This window comes from Rhinichthys klamathensis, unplaced genomic scaffold (genome assembly GCF_029890125.1).
Source record: "Rhinichthys klamathensis goyatoka isolate OS25496 unplaced genomic scaffold, OSU_Roscu_1.1 h1tg000194l_1, whole genome shotgun sequence".
NCBI classification, from domain to species: domain Eukaryota; kingdom Metazoa; phylum Chordata; class Actinopteri; order Cypriniformes; family Leuciscidae; genus Rhinichthys; species Rhinichthys klamathensis.
In genome coordinates, this window is record NW_026606720.1 from 1,723,896 (window position 1) to 1,742,584 (window position 18,689).

Sequence of the window (18,689 nt, forward strand, 5' to 3'; positions counted from 1 at the left end):
CCTTGGTGAACATAAGAGAATTATTTTAAAAATGACCTCAAACTTAAATGATAATTATTCACAATGAGAATAAGTAAATCGGGTTTGTTTTGATCTCATGCCGACTTGAGGTATTAGCCATTTAACAACCACATGTTTTATAGAGTGAATATTGAAAGAGGAACATGTTCCCTTATGGTGTCAACCTAAAGTTGTGGTTAAAAAGTTAGGAGAATATGATTTCTTTCAAGTTCAGTAGTTACTTTTTCAAATAAAATGATTAAACATTGTAATAACTCTGCAGTTGCTGGTTTGACCGGCACAAAAATCCCCTGGCCGAAAGCCTGATTCATGAAGTGTCTTGTGAGCTCGCTGACTGTGACATGCAACAGGACTGCATCATAGGTTGGTCATACAGTTCACTTCCAGTTGTTGCACACAACCACTGAGGAACAGCGTCTCGGATATCAGGTCATGTCAAAGAAAGATTACAACATAGAGTCCTTCTATGGGTCCTTCAAACTGACTTGCGGAAAGCAACATAAACGATTGTGATGCAATCGTGCGAATATTATTGTGCATACGTGACAAACTGCGCATTCAAACCCAAGCAAGAACATTCGGCGTGCATTACAGTGAATAGGGAATTTTATGGTGCTCAATTATATTTATGTAATAGTTATGATCCATTTCTTACCTGTTAATCACTGTTTGAGCACGGACCTGAAAATGACATTTCCAACTTAAACTTTCGTAAATCTTGAATGTTTTGGAGCACAGACTTAAGTTTCGCCTGTTTTAAAAGCAGACACTTGGCAGAATATTGCTGAAGTGATTTTTTTTTTTTTTTACACTTAAAGGTGCTATATGTATTTTTTAGCAGCCTCTATCGGTACCGGCCACACTGAGACTTTCAACACATCGGAGAAAGCATCACACAACATGCTGGAAACTCATGTAAACTCCCACTGCAACTTTACAATAATAGGCTACTTTTATCAGCTTGACATTGAACTAATGCTCCATGCTCGTACCATGATAACGTTACATTGACTGCTTTTAGCCGACATCTGGTGTTAGCATAATGCATTTCCCCAAACTATTCGTGCATCTTTCACACTCCGCAATGTCAATAGGTGAATGTATAATATGATAACGAAAACGGTTAGTGAACTAGACTGAACAATTTCAGTGTAACAGTAAGATCGTAGGAAGGAACATTACTGTACTGAACATGTCTGGAAATTATATAGTAGTTTGATGAGTGACGTTAGACAGTAGATCTAGTACATACAATAAAAGTTACATCCTAAAGCACCTACTTTTTGTTATCCTGGAACAGTCTTTTGTATTCATTTCAAGTCTCATGTATGTTGTAGTTTACCTTGCCATTTCATTACAGTTTACCATTATTTCAGCATATCTGAAAACTTGTAATTTATCACAATAAAAATAGCGGAGGTCTCTCCATAATTCAAACGCTCTGCCGATGTTGATCTGTCTTTTCGTCCTAAATCGATCCGATTCACGTTTGGCCTGACGAGCTTCAGCAGATATATTTTTGTTTTGTTTTTTATATTTATGTGGAGTTTGTGTTGGAGTGTGTGTTGTGCTGGAGGCAGGTCGTGTTTGGGTGTTATCAGACTCCATGTCGTCAGCTGCAGTGCCGTCACATAGACTGTATATAAAAAGGAGAGAGGCTCGGGAGCGCGCATGCACGTCACATCCGATGGATTTCGCAGAAAATCCGACCCGGAGACTTCACATAGAAATAGGAATACTGGCCTTCAGAGGTAATAGCAAAACCCGGCAAGTGGATCATTGTAATGTGTGATTACAACCCCTTCACACACAGGCAATAAAAAAAAGGATTCATTTTAGAAGAAAAGTTACATTTAGTACCTTTAAAAAAGTTAAAGAATTCTTTTTTATTGTTATGAAAAAAGCACAAAATATACAGGTGAAACTCGAAAAATTTGAATATCATTTATTCATTTATAAGTTCATTTATTTCAGCAATTCAACTTAAAAGGTGAAACTAATATATTCTCATTACATGCAAAGTGAGATATTTCAAGCCTTTATTTTTTTATAATTTTGGCTTATTTTTTGGATTATGGCTTACAGCTATGAAACCCCCATATTCAAAATAAGAATATTACATGAAATCAATAAAAAAAAGGATTTTAAATACAGAAATGTCGGCCCTCTGAAAAGTATAATCATGCATATGTACTCAGTATTAGGTTTGGGCCTCTTGCATGAATTACTGTCACAATGTGGCGTGGCATGTATGTTACGTACATATCAGCAACATATTCTGATTTTTTGAGTTTCATCTGTATATCTTCTAAAACACACTATGCTCTAAAACTGCAAGAAAATCAAAGCCAAAAATCTAGACAAGTTGTGTTTCAAATTTGAGCTTGATTTCTCAAATAATTTGCTTTCAGTAAGAATTTGTTTGGCTGCAGTACCAAAAGTTTCCACTAGATGAAATTAGCTTTGTGTTTATAAAAAAAAAAAAAAAAAAAAAACATAACATTTTGCTTCAGAAGCCATCGCTTGTGGGAAAAAAAGTACAGTACACTTTAAGTGTACTCTGTTTAAGTGGCCTTTTATTTAATTAATATTATATTATATGCTATTAAGTTTTTTTTTTTTAAATTAGCACACATATTGTTTACATCGTACTATTGAAAAAGTATTATAGCATGTATAAATTAGCCACATTCTCTTCCAAGTCTTTCACTGTAATACCGGAACTTTATTTTTTATTTTTTTTATTTTTTTTAAGAAAAGGAAGTACAAGTGAAATTGTTTTTGTGGTAGGCTACTCAACATTACGCAATAATATGACAGTACTTATTATCAGTCTGTAATCCATTGTTACGTGTCTTCCTCTATTCTCTCTGCTTTATTTCACTTCTGCAGTGTTCACTGAATCACTGTCATACAGTATCTTATATTTTTATATAAACAAATCAGTGTTTGGCTGTCATTGGATAAGGTTTAATTTGTTAATATTAGTATTAATTACCATAAACTAACAATGAACTACTTCTACAGCATTTATTAATCTCAGTTAATGTTAATTTCTACATTTACAAATACACTATATCATTAAAAGTTGTATTTTTTAACATTAGTTAATGCTCTGTGAACTGTAGCATGAACATGAACAGTTTTAATAAATAAAATTAACGAATCTTAAGAAATTCTGTAAAAATACACTGAACAAAATTATAAACGCAACACTTTTGTTTTTGCCCCCATTTTTCATGAGCTGAACTCAAAGATCTAAGACTTTTTCTATGTACACAAAAGGCCTATTTCTCTCAAATATTGTTCACAAATCTGTCTAAATCTGTGTTAGTGAGCACTTCTCCTTTGCCGAGATAATCCATCCACCTCACAGGTGTGGCATATCAAGATGCTGATTAGACAGCATGATTATTGCACAGGTGTGCCTTAGGCTGGCCACAATAAAAGGCCACTCTAAAATGTGCAGTTTTATCACACAGCACAATGCCACAGATGTCGCAAGTTTTGAGGGAGCGTGCAGTTGGCATGCTGACTGCAGGAATGTCCACCAGAGCTGTTGCCAGTAAATTGAATTTTCATTTCTCTACCATAAGCCGTCTCCAAAGGCGTTTCAGAGAATTTGGTACATCTAAACCGGTCTCACAACCGCAGACCACGTGTAACCACACCAGCGCAGGACCTCCACATCCAGCATCTTCACGGGTGGCGGGCAAATCTGAATCTGGCCCAGGACGGGCCACCCTCCCTGGGCTGGCCAGGGAGGTCTGAGAGCATGGAGCTTTGAGGCCACCGCAACTTTTTGGACTCTGTCATTTTTCGAGATCTAGGCTTCAGAGTCAAGCCCAGGGTCAATTTCAACACGGGCTTTGGTCATTATTCAAGATCGTCTGAGACCAGCCACCCGGACAGCTGCTGCAACAATCGGTTTGCATAACCAAAGAATTTCTGCATAAACTGTCAAACCGTCTCAGGGAAGCTCATCTGCATGCTCGTCGTCCTCATCGGGGTCTCGACCTGACTGCAGTTCGTCGTCGTAACAGACTTGGGAGTGGGGCAAATGCTCACATTCGATGGCGTCTGGCACTTTGGAGAGGTGTTCTCTTCACGGATGAATCCCGGCTGTCACTGTACAGGGCAGATGGCAGACAGCGTGTATGGCATCATGTGGGTGAGCGGTTTGCCGGTCTAAATGAGTCTACTCCGCCAGGATACTGTTATAAGCATGAGCCCCGTCTGATCGGTCGTGGCGGCGGTGTTGCAACAATCTATAGAGATATTCTTAATGTTTTTTAGAAAACAGGTCACAGGTTTAATTCGTTTGAAGTACTTGTGCTAAATGTTACGCTCTTAGATGTAAGAAAGAAATCCCTATTATCTCTAGCCCTGGCTACTGTATATAGACCGCCAAGGCCCTACACTGATTTCCTAAAAGAGTTTGCAGACTTTCTCTCAGATCTATTGGTCAATGCCGATAAAGCAATAATTGTTGGAGATTTTAACATACACGTAGATAAAACAAATGATGCGTTAGGGACTGCGTTTACAGATTTATTAAACTCCTTTGGGGTCAAGCAAAACGTCAGTGGTCCCACTCATCGTCTAAATCATACACAAGATTTAATTATATCATACGGAACCAATCCAACCGATATAGATATTATACCGCAAAGTGACGATCTCACTGATCATTGCATGGTAACGTGCATAATACGTACTGCTGAAATTTTTCATGTTGCGCCACGTTATCGACCAGGCAGAACAATCCTTCCAATCACTATAGATAGATTCTCAAATAGCTTACCTGATCTATCTCAGCTGCTCAGTGAACCCAAACAAACAGATGAACTAGAGGAAATGACCAGCAGTTTGAGCACCATTTTCTCTAGTACATTAGATATTGTTGCACCAATTAGATTGAAAAAGGTTAGAGAGAAAACTAAAGCACCATGGTACAATAGTACTACATATGCTATCAAGAGAGAAACTCGTAACTTAGAGCGTAAATGGAAACAAACTAATTTAGAGGTCTTTAGAATCGCGTGGAAAGACAGTGTGTCACGTTATAAAAAGGCTCTAAAAGCAGCCAGGGCTGAGCATCTCCGCAAACTAATAGAAAATAACAAAAATAATCCAAGGTTTTTATTTACACCGTGGCTAGACTAACAAATAAACAGACATCGCCAGAGCAAAATATTCCGTTACAGTATAGTTGTAATGATTTTATGAATTACTTCAATGAGAAAATAGAAAGCATCCGAAATACAATTGTAAATGTACAATCCTCTATGGTGTCTTATGATTCAGCCTCAATTATCGCCCCTCAAGAACAACTACACCGCTTTACAACTGTAGGACAGGAAGAGCTAAATAAACTTATCATTGCATCTAAACCAACAACATGTTTATTGGATCCAATACCCACTAAACTACTGAAAGAAGTGTTACCTGTAGTGGAAGAGCCTCTTCTCAATATTATTAACTCGTCTTTATTCTTAGGTCATGTTCCAAAAATATTCAAGCTGGCAGTAATAAAACCTCTTATTAAGAAACCGCAATTAGATCAAAATAACTTAGCAAATTACAGACCCATTTCAAATCTTCCATTTATGTCTAAAATACTAGAAAAAATTGTGTCCGCTCAATTGTGCTCTTTCTTGCAAGAAAATGAGATATATGAAAAATTTCAGTCAGGATTCAGACCGCATCATAGCACAGAAACTGCGCTAGTTAAAATTACAAATGATTTAACCTCCTTCTGGCTTCTGACCAAGGCTGTATCTCAATACTAGTTCTACTCGATCTTAGCGCTGCGTTCGACACTATAGATCACAAAATACTCTTGGATCGACTACAAAACTACACTGGTGTTCAGGGACAGGCATTAAGCTGGTTCAGATCGTACTTATCGGACCGTTACCATTTTGTCTGTTTAAATGGGGAAAAATCGAAGATAACGTCAGTAGACTATGGAGTGCCGCAAGGATCGGTGTTAGGCCCTCTGCTATTCTCAATATATATGCTGCCACTTGGTAATATTATAAGAAAACATGGAATTAATTTCCACTGCTATGCTGATGACACTCAATTATATATTTCATCACGACCAGATGAAAACACTAACTTATCTAAATTGACAGAATGTCTTAAAGATATAAAATGCTGGATGACGTGTAATTTCCTGCTATTAAATCCAGATAAAACGGAGGTATTACTTATTGGTCCAAAAAACTACCCACAAAATCTCTTACAATACAACTTTAATTTAGAAGGATGTCCTGTTACCTTATCGACTACAGTAAAAGACCTGGGTGTTATACTAGACCGCAACTTGTCTTTCGAAAATCATATTTCATATGTTACAAGAACTGCCTTTTTCCACCTTAGAAACATTGCTAAATTACGTAACATGCCATCTGTTTCTGATGCAGAAAAGTTAGTTCATGCATTCATGACCTCGAGACTAGATTACTGTAATGCTTTATTAGCTGGTTGTCCTGCATCTTCAATAAACAAGCTACAGTTAGTGCAAAATGCAGCCGCTAGAGTTCTTACTAGGTCAAGAAAATATGATCATATAACACCGATTTTATCATCTCTGCACTGGTTACCTATTAAGTTCCGTATCAATTACAAAGTACTACTACTGACCTATAAAGCCCTAAATGGTTTAGCTCCTGTGTATTTAATGGACCTTCTATCGCCCTACAATCCATCGCGCTCTTTAAGATCACTAAATTCGAGGCTTCTGGTCATTCCTAGGATATCTAAGTCCACTAAAGGAGGGAGGGCGTTCTCACATTTAGCTCCTAAACTCTGGAATAGCCTTCCTGAAACTGTTCGTTGCTCAGACTCGCTCTCCCAGTTCAAAACTAGATTAAAGACGCATCTCTTCAGCCAAGCATTCACATAATGCTTACCTTTTATACCACTGTTGAATCAGATCGAATGCATTAATATTATGAACAGCAGCTACGCTAATTATTTCCCATCTGCTTTTCTGCTGTTATCTCGGGACGCTAGTCCCGAGGTAAATAGCGTTCGTCAGCTCCAGTTTGTATCCAGCCTCTCACGGAGACTTCAGATGCCCCAACACCTGCGATGAGACGACTCGACGCCTGTGAAGAGACGACTCAACGCCGGCGATATGTTATGCCCTAAATTAATACATGATGATTAACTAACTATATTCTTCTATGTACATTTCTGAAATGCACTTTCTGTAAAGCTGCTTTGAAACAATATGTATTGTGAAAAGCGCTATACAAATAAATTTGAATTGAATTGAATTGAATTTGCTGATGTCAACGTTGTGGATCGAGTGGCCCATGGTGGCGGTGGGGTTATGGTATGGGCAGATGTATGTTATGTACAACGAACAAAGGTGCATTTTATTGATGGCATTTTGAATGCACAGAGATACCGTGACGAGATCCTGAGTCCCATTGTTGTGCCATTCATCCACGACCATCACCTCATGTTGCAGCATGATAATGCACGGCCCCATGTTGCAAGGATCTGTACACAATTCCTGGAAGCTGAAAACATCCCAGTTCTTGCATGGCCAGCATACTCACCGGACAGGTCACACCAGATACAGTTTTCTGACCCCCCAATACAGTAAAACTGTACATTTTAGAGTGGCCTTTTATTGTGGCCAGCCTAAGGCACACCTGTGCAATAATTATGCTGTCTAATCAGCATCTTAATATGCCACACCTGTGAGGTGGATGGATTATCTTGGCAAAGGAGAAGTGCTCACTAACACAGATTTAGACGGATTTGTGAAAAATATTTGAGAGAAATAGTGTATATAGAAAAAGTCTTAGATCTTTGAGTTCAGCTCATGAAAAATGGGGGCAAAAACAAAAGTGTTGCGTTTATAATTTTGTTCAGGGTATATTGCTTATAGTTAATTAATATAACTAATGTTAACAAATGAGAGCTTATTGTATTTGTAAGCACAAACGGCAGTTTTAGTCATTTTGGTTTCAACATCCTCATCTGGCTGTGCCTGTGTGTGTCACAGAAACGTGGGTAGGAAACACTCATCTGTATTTAAGCAGTGGAAGTTCCTCATCCTAACACTTGAATGCTCAATCACGGCTGAAGACTCTTCTGAGCATCCCAGAAAACACTCTGACGACTGTCATCCTGAAACTATTTTCTACAGTCTTTCAACAGGTAGGCCTTTTTCATTATTTTTATTACAAAACGCAGTGAGTCCAGAAAATACATGCTTGAGTATAAAAATATATACAACATAAAAATATTGCTAGGTAATGTGATAAACCTCACCTCTGCAAACTTGAGTCGTCTTACTACATCCACTAAAAATCACCAGTTGATAATCATTGCAAAAAAAGTTTTGTTATCTAATGCAATGAAACGCTGCGTATATAGTTACAAAACAGTGATCTGGATAAAGTGGATTCAGCAAAGACAAAATGAAGAGTAATGTCTGATGTTGTGTTCATGCAGGATCCCTGTGCTGAGATGTGTGTCGGTCACTGCTCCAGGTGTGTGGGAATGGCTCTGATTCCAATAGCCATCGTCTGCATGGTGGCAAATGTGCTTCTGCTGTTTCCAGACATGAAGTCTCAGTACCTGACAGAGCGTCATGTGACCAGAGAGGCCATGTGGTGCTCTGGGATATGGGCATCTGGCCTTCTGGTGAGTTTCCCTTACACTAGCCGTGAAGCTTTTCTAGTCCTTTATTAGTTGTATAGCTCTAATACTGTTTAATAACATGATAAAGACATTTTTGTTTTATAATAATAATAATCAATATGTATATTATAATACTTTATAATAATAATTATTATTATTCAAATGCACTAATCAATAATGCACTTAATAAGTTAATATACGGTATGCACTTAATATATACACAACAATATACAGTAGTCAACATTTGAAGTGGATCAAAAAAGTTAATCAAAGTTGTCCTAAGAGAAGAACTATATAACTATATATATAACTATATAACTTTGATTAAATGTTTTGATACACTTCAAATGTTGACTACTGTAGTTGTTCCTCAATAAGGTTTTGTTATTGTTCTGGTTTCAACATCCTCATTTGAAAGAGATTTTGTCTTTTTTGTCTTGAACTGTTTCAGATCATCATGCAGAATCATCACTGTCACATAATGCAATTGTATTTTACGTCAAGAAAAATGTGATTAAAATAAAAATTATTAGTTATTAATATATTGAATAGATTTAAATGAATAAAATGAAAATGTAATTAAAATTAAACAAAAAATAAATAATAACAATACATTACTACAGTGAGTATAATATAATAATTTAACTGAAACTAATAATATTATTTTTTTCTGTGTATAAATTGGGTGTTTATAAAAGACAGATGCCGTATACATTTTAGGATAGGGTCTCTCACACAGGGATGATCATATTTGGGGGTCCATGGCATCTAAAAGATTGAAAACCCCTGCATTAATCAATAATGCACTTCATATATACACAATAACATATATACAGTTGTTCCTCAATAAGGTTTTGTTATTGTTCTGGTTTCAACATCCTCATTTGAAAGAGATTTTGTCCTTTTTCGTCTTGAACTGTTTTCCGATCATATGCTGAATCATCAGTGGGGTTTCACTGTCCCATGACGCAGTTGTATTTTACATCAAACAAGATTGCCCTGATGACGGTTGTGTGTTTTGTCAGGTTCTTGTGGCTGCTCGAGGCTTCACAACACATTACGAAAAGACAGGATGCTGTTATTTTACTGCTGAGGTAAGACAACCAAGTTTTTTTTGTTTTTTTTTTTAACCATGATGATCATAATGAGGCTTTGAACAAATATCTTGTACTAATGATGTAAAATCACTGAACACATTTTTGGGGGGATTTCTTTGACAATTTTTTAGGAACTATCCTGAGTTTTCTTGTCGTGTGTCCAGGTTTTGCGTAAGTTGGGGTACACGTGTTTGGCGATTATGGCAGCGGGGTTGTGTTTCGTGGTCAGTGGGATAGGGCTGACGCTGGGACCCCTCTGTTTACACAACGGCACTGAAGGCCTAAAGTGGGAACGGCCATTAAAACCAGTCAAAAGTGGGTGAGTAAGGCCTGAGATTGTTATATTCTTTCACCGTGTTTACAAAAATCGGTAACTTGCTATTATTTATTCAGTAGCCAAAATCGTAAACATTGGTATAGTTATTTCACTGAGAAACAAATCAGATGTGAAACAAACCTGATGTGACCGACATACTTTTGTGAGCTCAATTTAACGTCAAGGCCTGTTCACACCGGGACGAATTTCGCGCGTGATATTCGCCGACGTTTAACGCCTCGTGACTAAACAAAGGGCGCCTATGTGAGTGTGCACACCGACACGAAAAATTCCACGCGTAAAAGCGTCATTTTTTAAAAAACGCCTCGGGTTCGTTTTTTTTGTTTGACGCACCGCGTCAAAAACGATCCGACCAATGAGATTGGCGCTTTTGCTCACGTGTCTGGAGCTTCTGAAGTTACAGTAAAACACAACTTGGGGGCGCTCAAACACAAAACGGTCTTGCCGAGCACACATACGTAATGGCGAAGAAGATGCGCCAAGTAGCGTCTACACACCATAGATATCCATAATAAAGGCTAGATGTCTCGTCCGCGCTGCTGGCCAATGGCCTTTATTATGGATATCTATGGTCTACACTGCCGGGAAGAAATAAGACAAGGAAGATGCAAGGCAAGATGAATGTAGAGCTGCTGGTCTCGTTGGTGTCGGAACATAAAGAACTATATGACAAACGCGACAGCGACTACAAAACTCTTGATAAAAGAGAATGTTATGGAGTGGTATTGCAGAGCAAATGGGCGCCATCTAATGTCAGGGAATGAATTTGCATGTTCACTCGGCTCATCGTCAGCGAAAATCGCTTGGGTGTGAACACAAAAAAACGCGCCGATATTCGTCCCGGTGTGTACGAGCCTTTACAGTATTACATAACAAAAATGCATAACCTTTTATTTCTTTTCACACAAAAATGATGATTGTATCGAATATTATTAAGACTTTTTGTGTGGTTCTTTGCACAATATGACCTTAAAACACTTTTTACCATAGTACATAGTTTCTAATCTAATACATTTTGACATTTGCATCACATAATCAGCTCCATATGTATGGCTTTTCTGACACACTTGCTCGGTAACTCACCTGATGTAATACTGTGATGGAGCGCTTTGAGTGCAAGTCCCGTAAAACTCGAGGGTGAACGTGATTTCACCAAGTTCAACATGTTCCTGACCTGGATCAACATCTTTGTTGATCCTGGAACAACATTCCAATCGACAAATCAGATTTGAGGGACAAGTTTACAGTTTAAATCAAGTTTTGACTTACAACCAGTTGTAACCAGTTGTCAGGTCCTTCTACATCAGTGTCATTCACCTCTCATTTCCCTCTGATTTTAGGGATATGTTTTGGGTAAAGTTAGGTTTAGGGGTAGGGATAGGGTTACGACTACATTTTCGGACAGGGAATGTTGTTCCAGGACACTTTAAAAGTGATGCAAAGTAATATCATTTTGCAGAAATGTCGCCATGCATGTTTTTCCAATCAGCCTGGGTTGCAACAGTTAACATTGATACGCTGTGAAAATTCAGTGCACTTTAGCATAATGATATTTGATGTAAATAAATGCTGACCGTGATCCTCTGTGTCTGTTAATGCAGAGAGTATCTTTACCTGTACGATCCGGAGCGATGGGCATCGGCGTGTGTGGAGCCTCGAGGTGTCGTGATCTGGAATATTGTTCTTTTCTCTGTCCTCATGGCAGCGAGTGGCCTTGAGCTCGTCTTCTGCCTTCTGCATCTCCTCACCGCCGCACTGGAGCTCATGTTTGGACCGGGCTTCTGCAAGAATAAGGTACAAATGTTTACAAAGAGCCTTCTCTTGTAGTGTACTTCAAATCTTCCTTTTTTATACTTAAAAAAAACCCTGTAATGTAATATTAATGACATAAAAGGCCACTTAAGTGTATTAACGAGTTCACTTTCATGACTCTTAACACACTAAAGGACACTTTTAAGTGCACTTTGTAACAATGTCAAATTAAAAGTTTTACATTTTAATTCATTGTTTTAATGAAATTTAGTAACAGTACTTGATATTACTTTTAAAGTTAATTTATGTGTTATATACTATACATCATCATTACAAATGTGCAATTACAAATGTTTTTAAATGCATGTCATAGAAGTTTCAATTCAAATTATTTTAAAGATAAGATAATTGCATTTTTATAGCAATTTATAGCAATTTTGCATTTTCTACAGCATTAAAAAAAAACATTAACCACTTTTTTGTTCTCTTTTTAGGTTGTTCCTGCTTGAAATGACTAGAGGTTTTGTTATGTTCATCTGCATGTGAGAATGACATTTTTTGGAGGTTAAAATGTCAGCTATGACTACTTAACTTATTTTAAACAGAGAAAAAATAGAAATGAGAAGTGGATTAGGAAAGTCAGTTTTCACATCCCCGAATCTTTTCCACCAACCATGTGCCTGTTGCTCAGCTGGTTCAGCATAATTCTGGACAAATATAAATAAGCTATTTAAAATATATACATATATGTGACTAATATAATGTGATATATTCTCAGAACGCACTTTAATCTGTATACACTGTAGGAATGTGAGTAATTTAATGAACAGTATATGTATGTGATCAAATACTGGGTTTATATGTTAATACTGAAATGCTGAGTGTCAATGGATGTTCTTGATTTCTACAAGATTAATATCGAATTGATCTAATTGTATGAGCGATTCTGTGTGTAAAAGAATTCATCATTTATTAAATGTATTTTAATAAAAAATGCAAGCAGCACACTTTTGAAGAAAAAAACACATTTCACAAAATTCACAAAAAAATGCTTTTGATTTTTAACATGGTAGATTCTGTTCACAATTCATACTGTGAAACTGTGTTGTCATAAAACCGAAAAACCCTCATTCACAGACATCTGACACAACAATGTTGGACTGGACACGTCAGCATATTTAAAGCTGCTTTAGTGGCCACAAGAGGGCCACATATTTCACATATTCTTTACATCCATACTAATAATACTGTGGATCTGCCAAAATAGTGAAGTGGTTCTCACTGCAGAGTCAAATGATGTCCAGCTCCCCCTCTGGATGGAGTTTGACTTTATTAGGTAGGGTTATGTGTAGAGTTAGTGTGTGTGTGGCTGGACCTTCAAGTTCGACCCATTGACGCTTCAGTGAGCAGCCTCTAAAATAGTATGTATTGTAGTACATTATTGCTATATAGGCCACATACGCTTTTGCATATAGTTTGTGCTTGCTGTTAATCATTCGGAACTTAGCAAACTGGCAGCTCCAGTTATTGAAACTATGTATAAACCTTAATCAAACAATTTAATGATAATTTAAAAAGGATTTTATACCTGTATGCTGATTATGATTATGCTGTAGCCACATTGGACCAGCGGTTTGGAAAATAGATGGATGAATGATTCAGTTTCGGGCGCTATCTTCTGGAGAGACAAATTCATTTGATGCGTGACTCGCAGTGCATTATGGGTATTATCTAGCCGTTGCGCGTACATCGGGTTGCTTCTCAATACTCAAATTGATGCTTCCTCGTTTCCCCGCTCCTTCGTCCTCCAGCCTGTGACCCGGAAACTGATCAAAGTTTAAGATATACCATGTGCAAACTCATAAGTCACCACCATTGCTGAGTATTTCCTACTTTAAACTGCAGTGAACCAAAGACAGTCTCAAAAACACGGTTTGAAATCGCTGGTGTTTCTGACGTCACACACTACCTTGTAACCAATCAGACATGTGATCATCAACGAGTGGATCTCTGAGCTGGAGTGAGTGAGTGAGTGGAGGTGGGGCTCATTTGCATATTCATAGAATATGTATACTAAATGAGGCAAGGGTGTAGAGTTACATACAAGATATTTTAAGACATGAAGGATTTTTTTTTCAAGGAAAGCACGTTTAAATATGTCATTTTGGTGATCAACGATGAGTTTTAAGGGATGAGATTATTGACCACATAGGGACTTTAAATATTTGAATATGCAATAAAGTTCACAGTTGTATAGAGTTATAAGAGATACTTAAACTGCTGCATTAGTGTTGAGCATCATTGTCTTATTAATGTAATTCTAATGTCAGTGAGTTACAGTCTTTATTTGGTCTAATAGTCTACATTGTTCTTATTTTCTTTGACATCATGCATATATCTGGGGATTGTGTAATGTGAGTTTGTTGAAAAACAGTTTCACTTTCATATGAAGTCACACCGCAGTCATTGCAACACACAGTGAGATGAAATCGAATTTCTTGTTGTGTTTGTTGATTTCACAGGATGTGACTAACATAAAAGTCTCTTCTATGTGTGCAGCATCACGGTTATAATTGCCCTCCTAGATATTGATCATTTTATTAGTATGGCGACATGGTGTGAAAATTAAATTAATAATTTAGTATTTTTTTTAATTATTATTTACAAATAGCAACACCTGAAATAGACAACTACAAATTTACGAACAATGGAAATATTCTAATGTCATTCCACTTAGGCTACTTTTCTAAAACTGTGTATTGTAGTGCTTTATGGTGTGATTACAGCTTTAAAAGACAACATAATATTATGTCTAACATGTTAAGTCTTGACTGCAAAAAAGTATTGAACATTTCCACCGTAATTAGACCAACACTTTGAATAGAATTTGCATTGCACTTTTCCGGAAAGTGGCGGCTTATAATAGCATTGAGTTGAGGAAACCCCTGCTATGGACTCTCAGGATGTAATCCATAAATTTAGTCTGTCTTATTTGTTTTCTCTACTTCCTCTTTTCCTTCTTATTGTCTCTCTCTGCTGGCATCTCCTCTGTCCCAGCGCTGCACTTTCCTCTCTTTCAAACCTGCTCTGCTTTGGGCACGCAAATATTTCCAGATGAAACACCGTCCCCTCCAGCACAATGAGTGACTCAGAGTACGAACATTATGTTTCTGACAGAGACGAGGGCAGGAACCGCAAAACCAGCAGTCTCTCACATGCAGGACAGCTCCAGCAATCTGACCACAGTCACGCTACAGTTTCCACGAGGCGCTTCAAGAAATACTTCACTAAAACATGCAAATCTCACTCATTCACACTCATGTCATTCCAAACCCATGTGACTGTCTGTCTCCCATGAAAAACCAAAACAAGAAATGAAAAAAGAAAGTTGATGCAACTCTTTTAAAGTTATTTCCTTTTTTTGTGTGTTGCGTGGAAATGACTTTCAAGTAACTGAACTGAACTGAATTTAGCTTTATGTGGGCTGAGCCTCGGGTGCATTTATGTTGGTCCTTGACTCATTTCCTAAAACTGAATGCAAAGCGGACAACTTTAGTCGCAGAGTTGGGGAGAGCAAGAGCTGCAGAAGCGACGGAAGTTAAATAGAAAGAGGAAGTTAAAGCAGACCTATTTAAGATGGTACGTGCAATTTCATTTTTGTACTTTATCTTGCCAGGTAGGCCTACAATAGAAAGAGAACAAGAAACAAATGTGGTTTAGAGGGTTTCAGGAATGGGAACTGGCGTGAGAAGGATTAACTCATGTTTACCCACATGAATAACATATTTCCATAGGTCTGATCATGTGTGCAAACCACAAGGTCCTATTTCTGACCATGCTTGTTACATATGATTCAAACTAGTCACATTCATACTGTCTAGGCACAACGTTATTGATAGTTTAATAAACAATTTCAGATGCTGCTGTATAAATTTATTACAAATGTATATGATTATAAATGATTCAAATGTAAAATATAAGTGTGTAAACAATAATCAACATAAAATGAATATCAATTATACAAAATTACACATTATAATTAACTTAAAATAATGCCTGTATAAGTCTCTTATGCTCAGCAAAGCTGCATTAACTTCATAAAATATACACAGCAATATTGTGAAATAATATTGCAATTTAAAATAACCGTATATTCCCATAATATAATTTTTTTTCCTGTGATCAAGGCTGAATTTTCAGCATCATTACTCCAGTCTTCAGTGTCACATGATCCTTCAGAAATCATTCTTTTATGATGATTTAACGCTTATCAATTATCAAGGTGCTTTGTATTATTAATGTTTTTTTTGTTTTTTTTTGCTGCTTAATATTTTTGTGAAAACTGTGATATTTGTATTTCAGGATGCTTTGATGAATAGAAAGCAGCATTTATTTAAAATATAAATCTTTTGTATCATTATATAAACGTCTTTTCTGTCACTTTTTATCAATTTAATGCATCTTTCTATTTTTTTTTTCTTGCCCCAGACTTTTCAATAGAAGTATATCCAACGCATTCTCATCCTTTGGCGTCATATAGGTGACGCCTGACAAACCGTCGAAATACTACGCACATGGCACCCTTTAGCGTGAATATAACACGCGAAGTGATGGGTAGGTTTAGGTGTGGGGTAGGGTCTGCGTCTCATATTCACGCTAAAGGATGCCAGTCAACTTTATGACGCCTTGGGTTCGCGTGTTATATTCACGCTAAAGGGTGCCATGTGCGTAGTATTTCGACGGTTTGTCAGGCGTCACCTATATGACGCCAAAGGATGAGAACGGGCTGATATATCACAGTTTCCACAAAAATATTAAGCAGCGAAACTTTTCAACATTGATATCAACAAGATATCAGCATATTAGAATAATTAAAATATGATATAAATTATAAATCTAAATCCCCAAATAATATAATATAAATTATTCTGTATCTGTTAAAGGGATAATTCACCCAAAAAATGTTCCAAACCTGTATGTCTTTGTTCTGCTGAACACAAAGGAAGATATTTTGAAGAATGCTGGTAACCGGACAGTTGATGGACGGGGAAAAATACTATAGTAGTCAATAGGGCCCGAGATCTGCTTATTCTTCAACATATGTGTTCAGCAGAACAAAAAAAAACATTTATACAGGGTTGGAACATTTTGAGGGTGAGTAAATTATGACAGAATTTTCATTTTTGGGTGAACTATTTAATATAATATAAATTATTGATTTTTTTGGGTGAGGTGAGTTGTAAATATTGAGTTTCTGTGGTGCATTATCCCATGTGATCACTTTTGAGAATGTTTTTAATTATTATTTGTATCGCAGTACAATGTGCATAACCCTATACAGCATTACATTTACTAAAAGCACTTTTGCTCTTGTTGCTCTTTGTCCATTACTGATGCGTTACATAACACCAATGTACAAAGAGCCAACGGTCATATTTCTAAGGAACTCAGGAACAGATATCACTGCAGTTTTTAGGAACATCGTCAGGAGTCAAAGAGCTGTTCCTCTTGGGGGAAAAGCTAACCCAACTTTTGTTTTCGTCTTGTACTGACGTCCCTTCTGAAGCATTGAGCTTCACTCCAGTTGACACACCTGATGTGGTTCAGCACCAAGGACAGAGTCTGACAAACAGAAACACATGAGCTTTAGACCAGAGGAAGTCAACAAATCACAAGATTCAGCTTCTGTCACGTTAGGAAGGATCGTTTGACTCGTGTTACTGTAAATCCAAACACTCAACAGACACTGAAACAATTTCCAATGCACATATTTTCACTTTCAGTTTTCACAAAAACAAACACAAGGTCCTTCAACATTCTCAAAATGAAAGCATTTCCAAATTGCAGTGTTAAACTGAAATATAAAGTAATGTTACAAGCATTTATAAAACACATCTGATGTATTAATGAATATAAACCGTCTCAACCAACTGTTCTGCTTACATATTTTGATGTTTCTAATGAGTTCACTGCATCTGCCTGTTTCAGTTTTTGTATTACAGTATTGTAACTTTTTTTTCTTCTTTTCTTTGTTAAACATTTGTTTGTTAGAGGTCTGATCTGATGACGGGAGGGCTGATGGTTTTATGAAGGCGACTCATGAGCATCACAGTTTTGCAATATACATGATGTCACTCATATGCCAAATCACTTCTTGTTCCCATGGTTTTGTGGTTCTTGGTTTTGGACTGTGATTTGTTGCCATTGTTCCTGTATTTGGTCTTCTTCTGTGTTTATGCTGCGTTCACGCCATGCCATAATTACCCTATCGAAATTACAACACATGACGTTGTATTCAGAGCAGTTCAAGCCAACAGGGAATTGTCCGTTTCTATGGCACCACTATCAATGCCTAAATGAATCTGCAGCAGTCAGGTGGTACACGTATGAGCTGTAAGTACGAGCTCTACGATGACGTGAACGCTTTTTACATGTTTAAATCTCATAATTACGGTAATTTCAGCATGGCGTGAAAACACATTTAGTTCCTGTTTCCTTTGTTTCATTGCCTACCTTGTTAGTTTCTGTAGTTACCTTGATTGGTTTCCATAGTAACTAATCACTTACGTTGCACCATGTTACCTTGTGTATTTAATCCCCAGTGTTTCTCATGGTCTTAGTTTGGTGTTGTTTATCTCCTGTTTGTTAGCAGGGGGGTATTCAAGAAAACATGTTATGCAACTTACCTAGGTAAGTTTACTCAGAGTAAGCGAATAACCTCAACTTTAACTTTCAGGGTATGCAAGTAATCTATATTTGATTATAAAGCACTATTATAACATAAAGCAATGTTTATTTTACTCTTATTTGGT

General features: G+C 37.1%; 1 protein-coding gene across 1 annotated transcript; it reads left to right on the plus strand.

Annotated features, from left to right (window-relative positions):
* The first annotated feature begins 284 nt into the window (after positions 1–284).
* On the plus strand, positions 285–12,696 carry LOC130095982 (transmembrane 4 L6 family member 5). Its single transcript, XM_056262597.1, has 7 exons — positions 285–384; positions 8,051–8,205; positions 8,503–8,694; positions 9,717–9,785; positions 9,953–10,107; positions 11,727–11,919; positions 12,372–12,696. Exons 3-7 carry the CDS (start codon positions 8,518–8,520, stop codon positions 12,384–12,386), a joined length of 609 nt encoding a protein of 202 aa, XP_056118572.1. The 5' UTR covers positions 285–384; positions 8,051–8,205; positions 8,503–8,517; the 3' UTR covers positions 12,387–12,696.
* Positions 12,697–18,689: the final 5,993 nt, after the last annotated feature.

Excerpts from the sequence above, each read along its gene's own strand:
- LOC130095982 (XM_056262597.1), top strand. The coding sequence starts at position 8,518 with ATGTGTGTCGGTCACTGCTCCAGGTGTGTGGGAATGGCTCTGATTCCA. Across the intron at positions 9,786-9,952 it reads GCTGTTATTTTACTGCTGAG|GTTTTGCGTAAGTTGGGGTA; the intron begins GTAAGACAACCA and ends TCGTGTGTCCAG. Across the intron at positions 10,108-11,726 it reads TTAAAACCAGTCAAAAGTGG|AGAGTATCTTTACCTGTACG; the intron begins GTGAGTAAGGCC and ends CTGTTAATGCAG.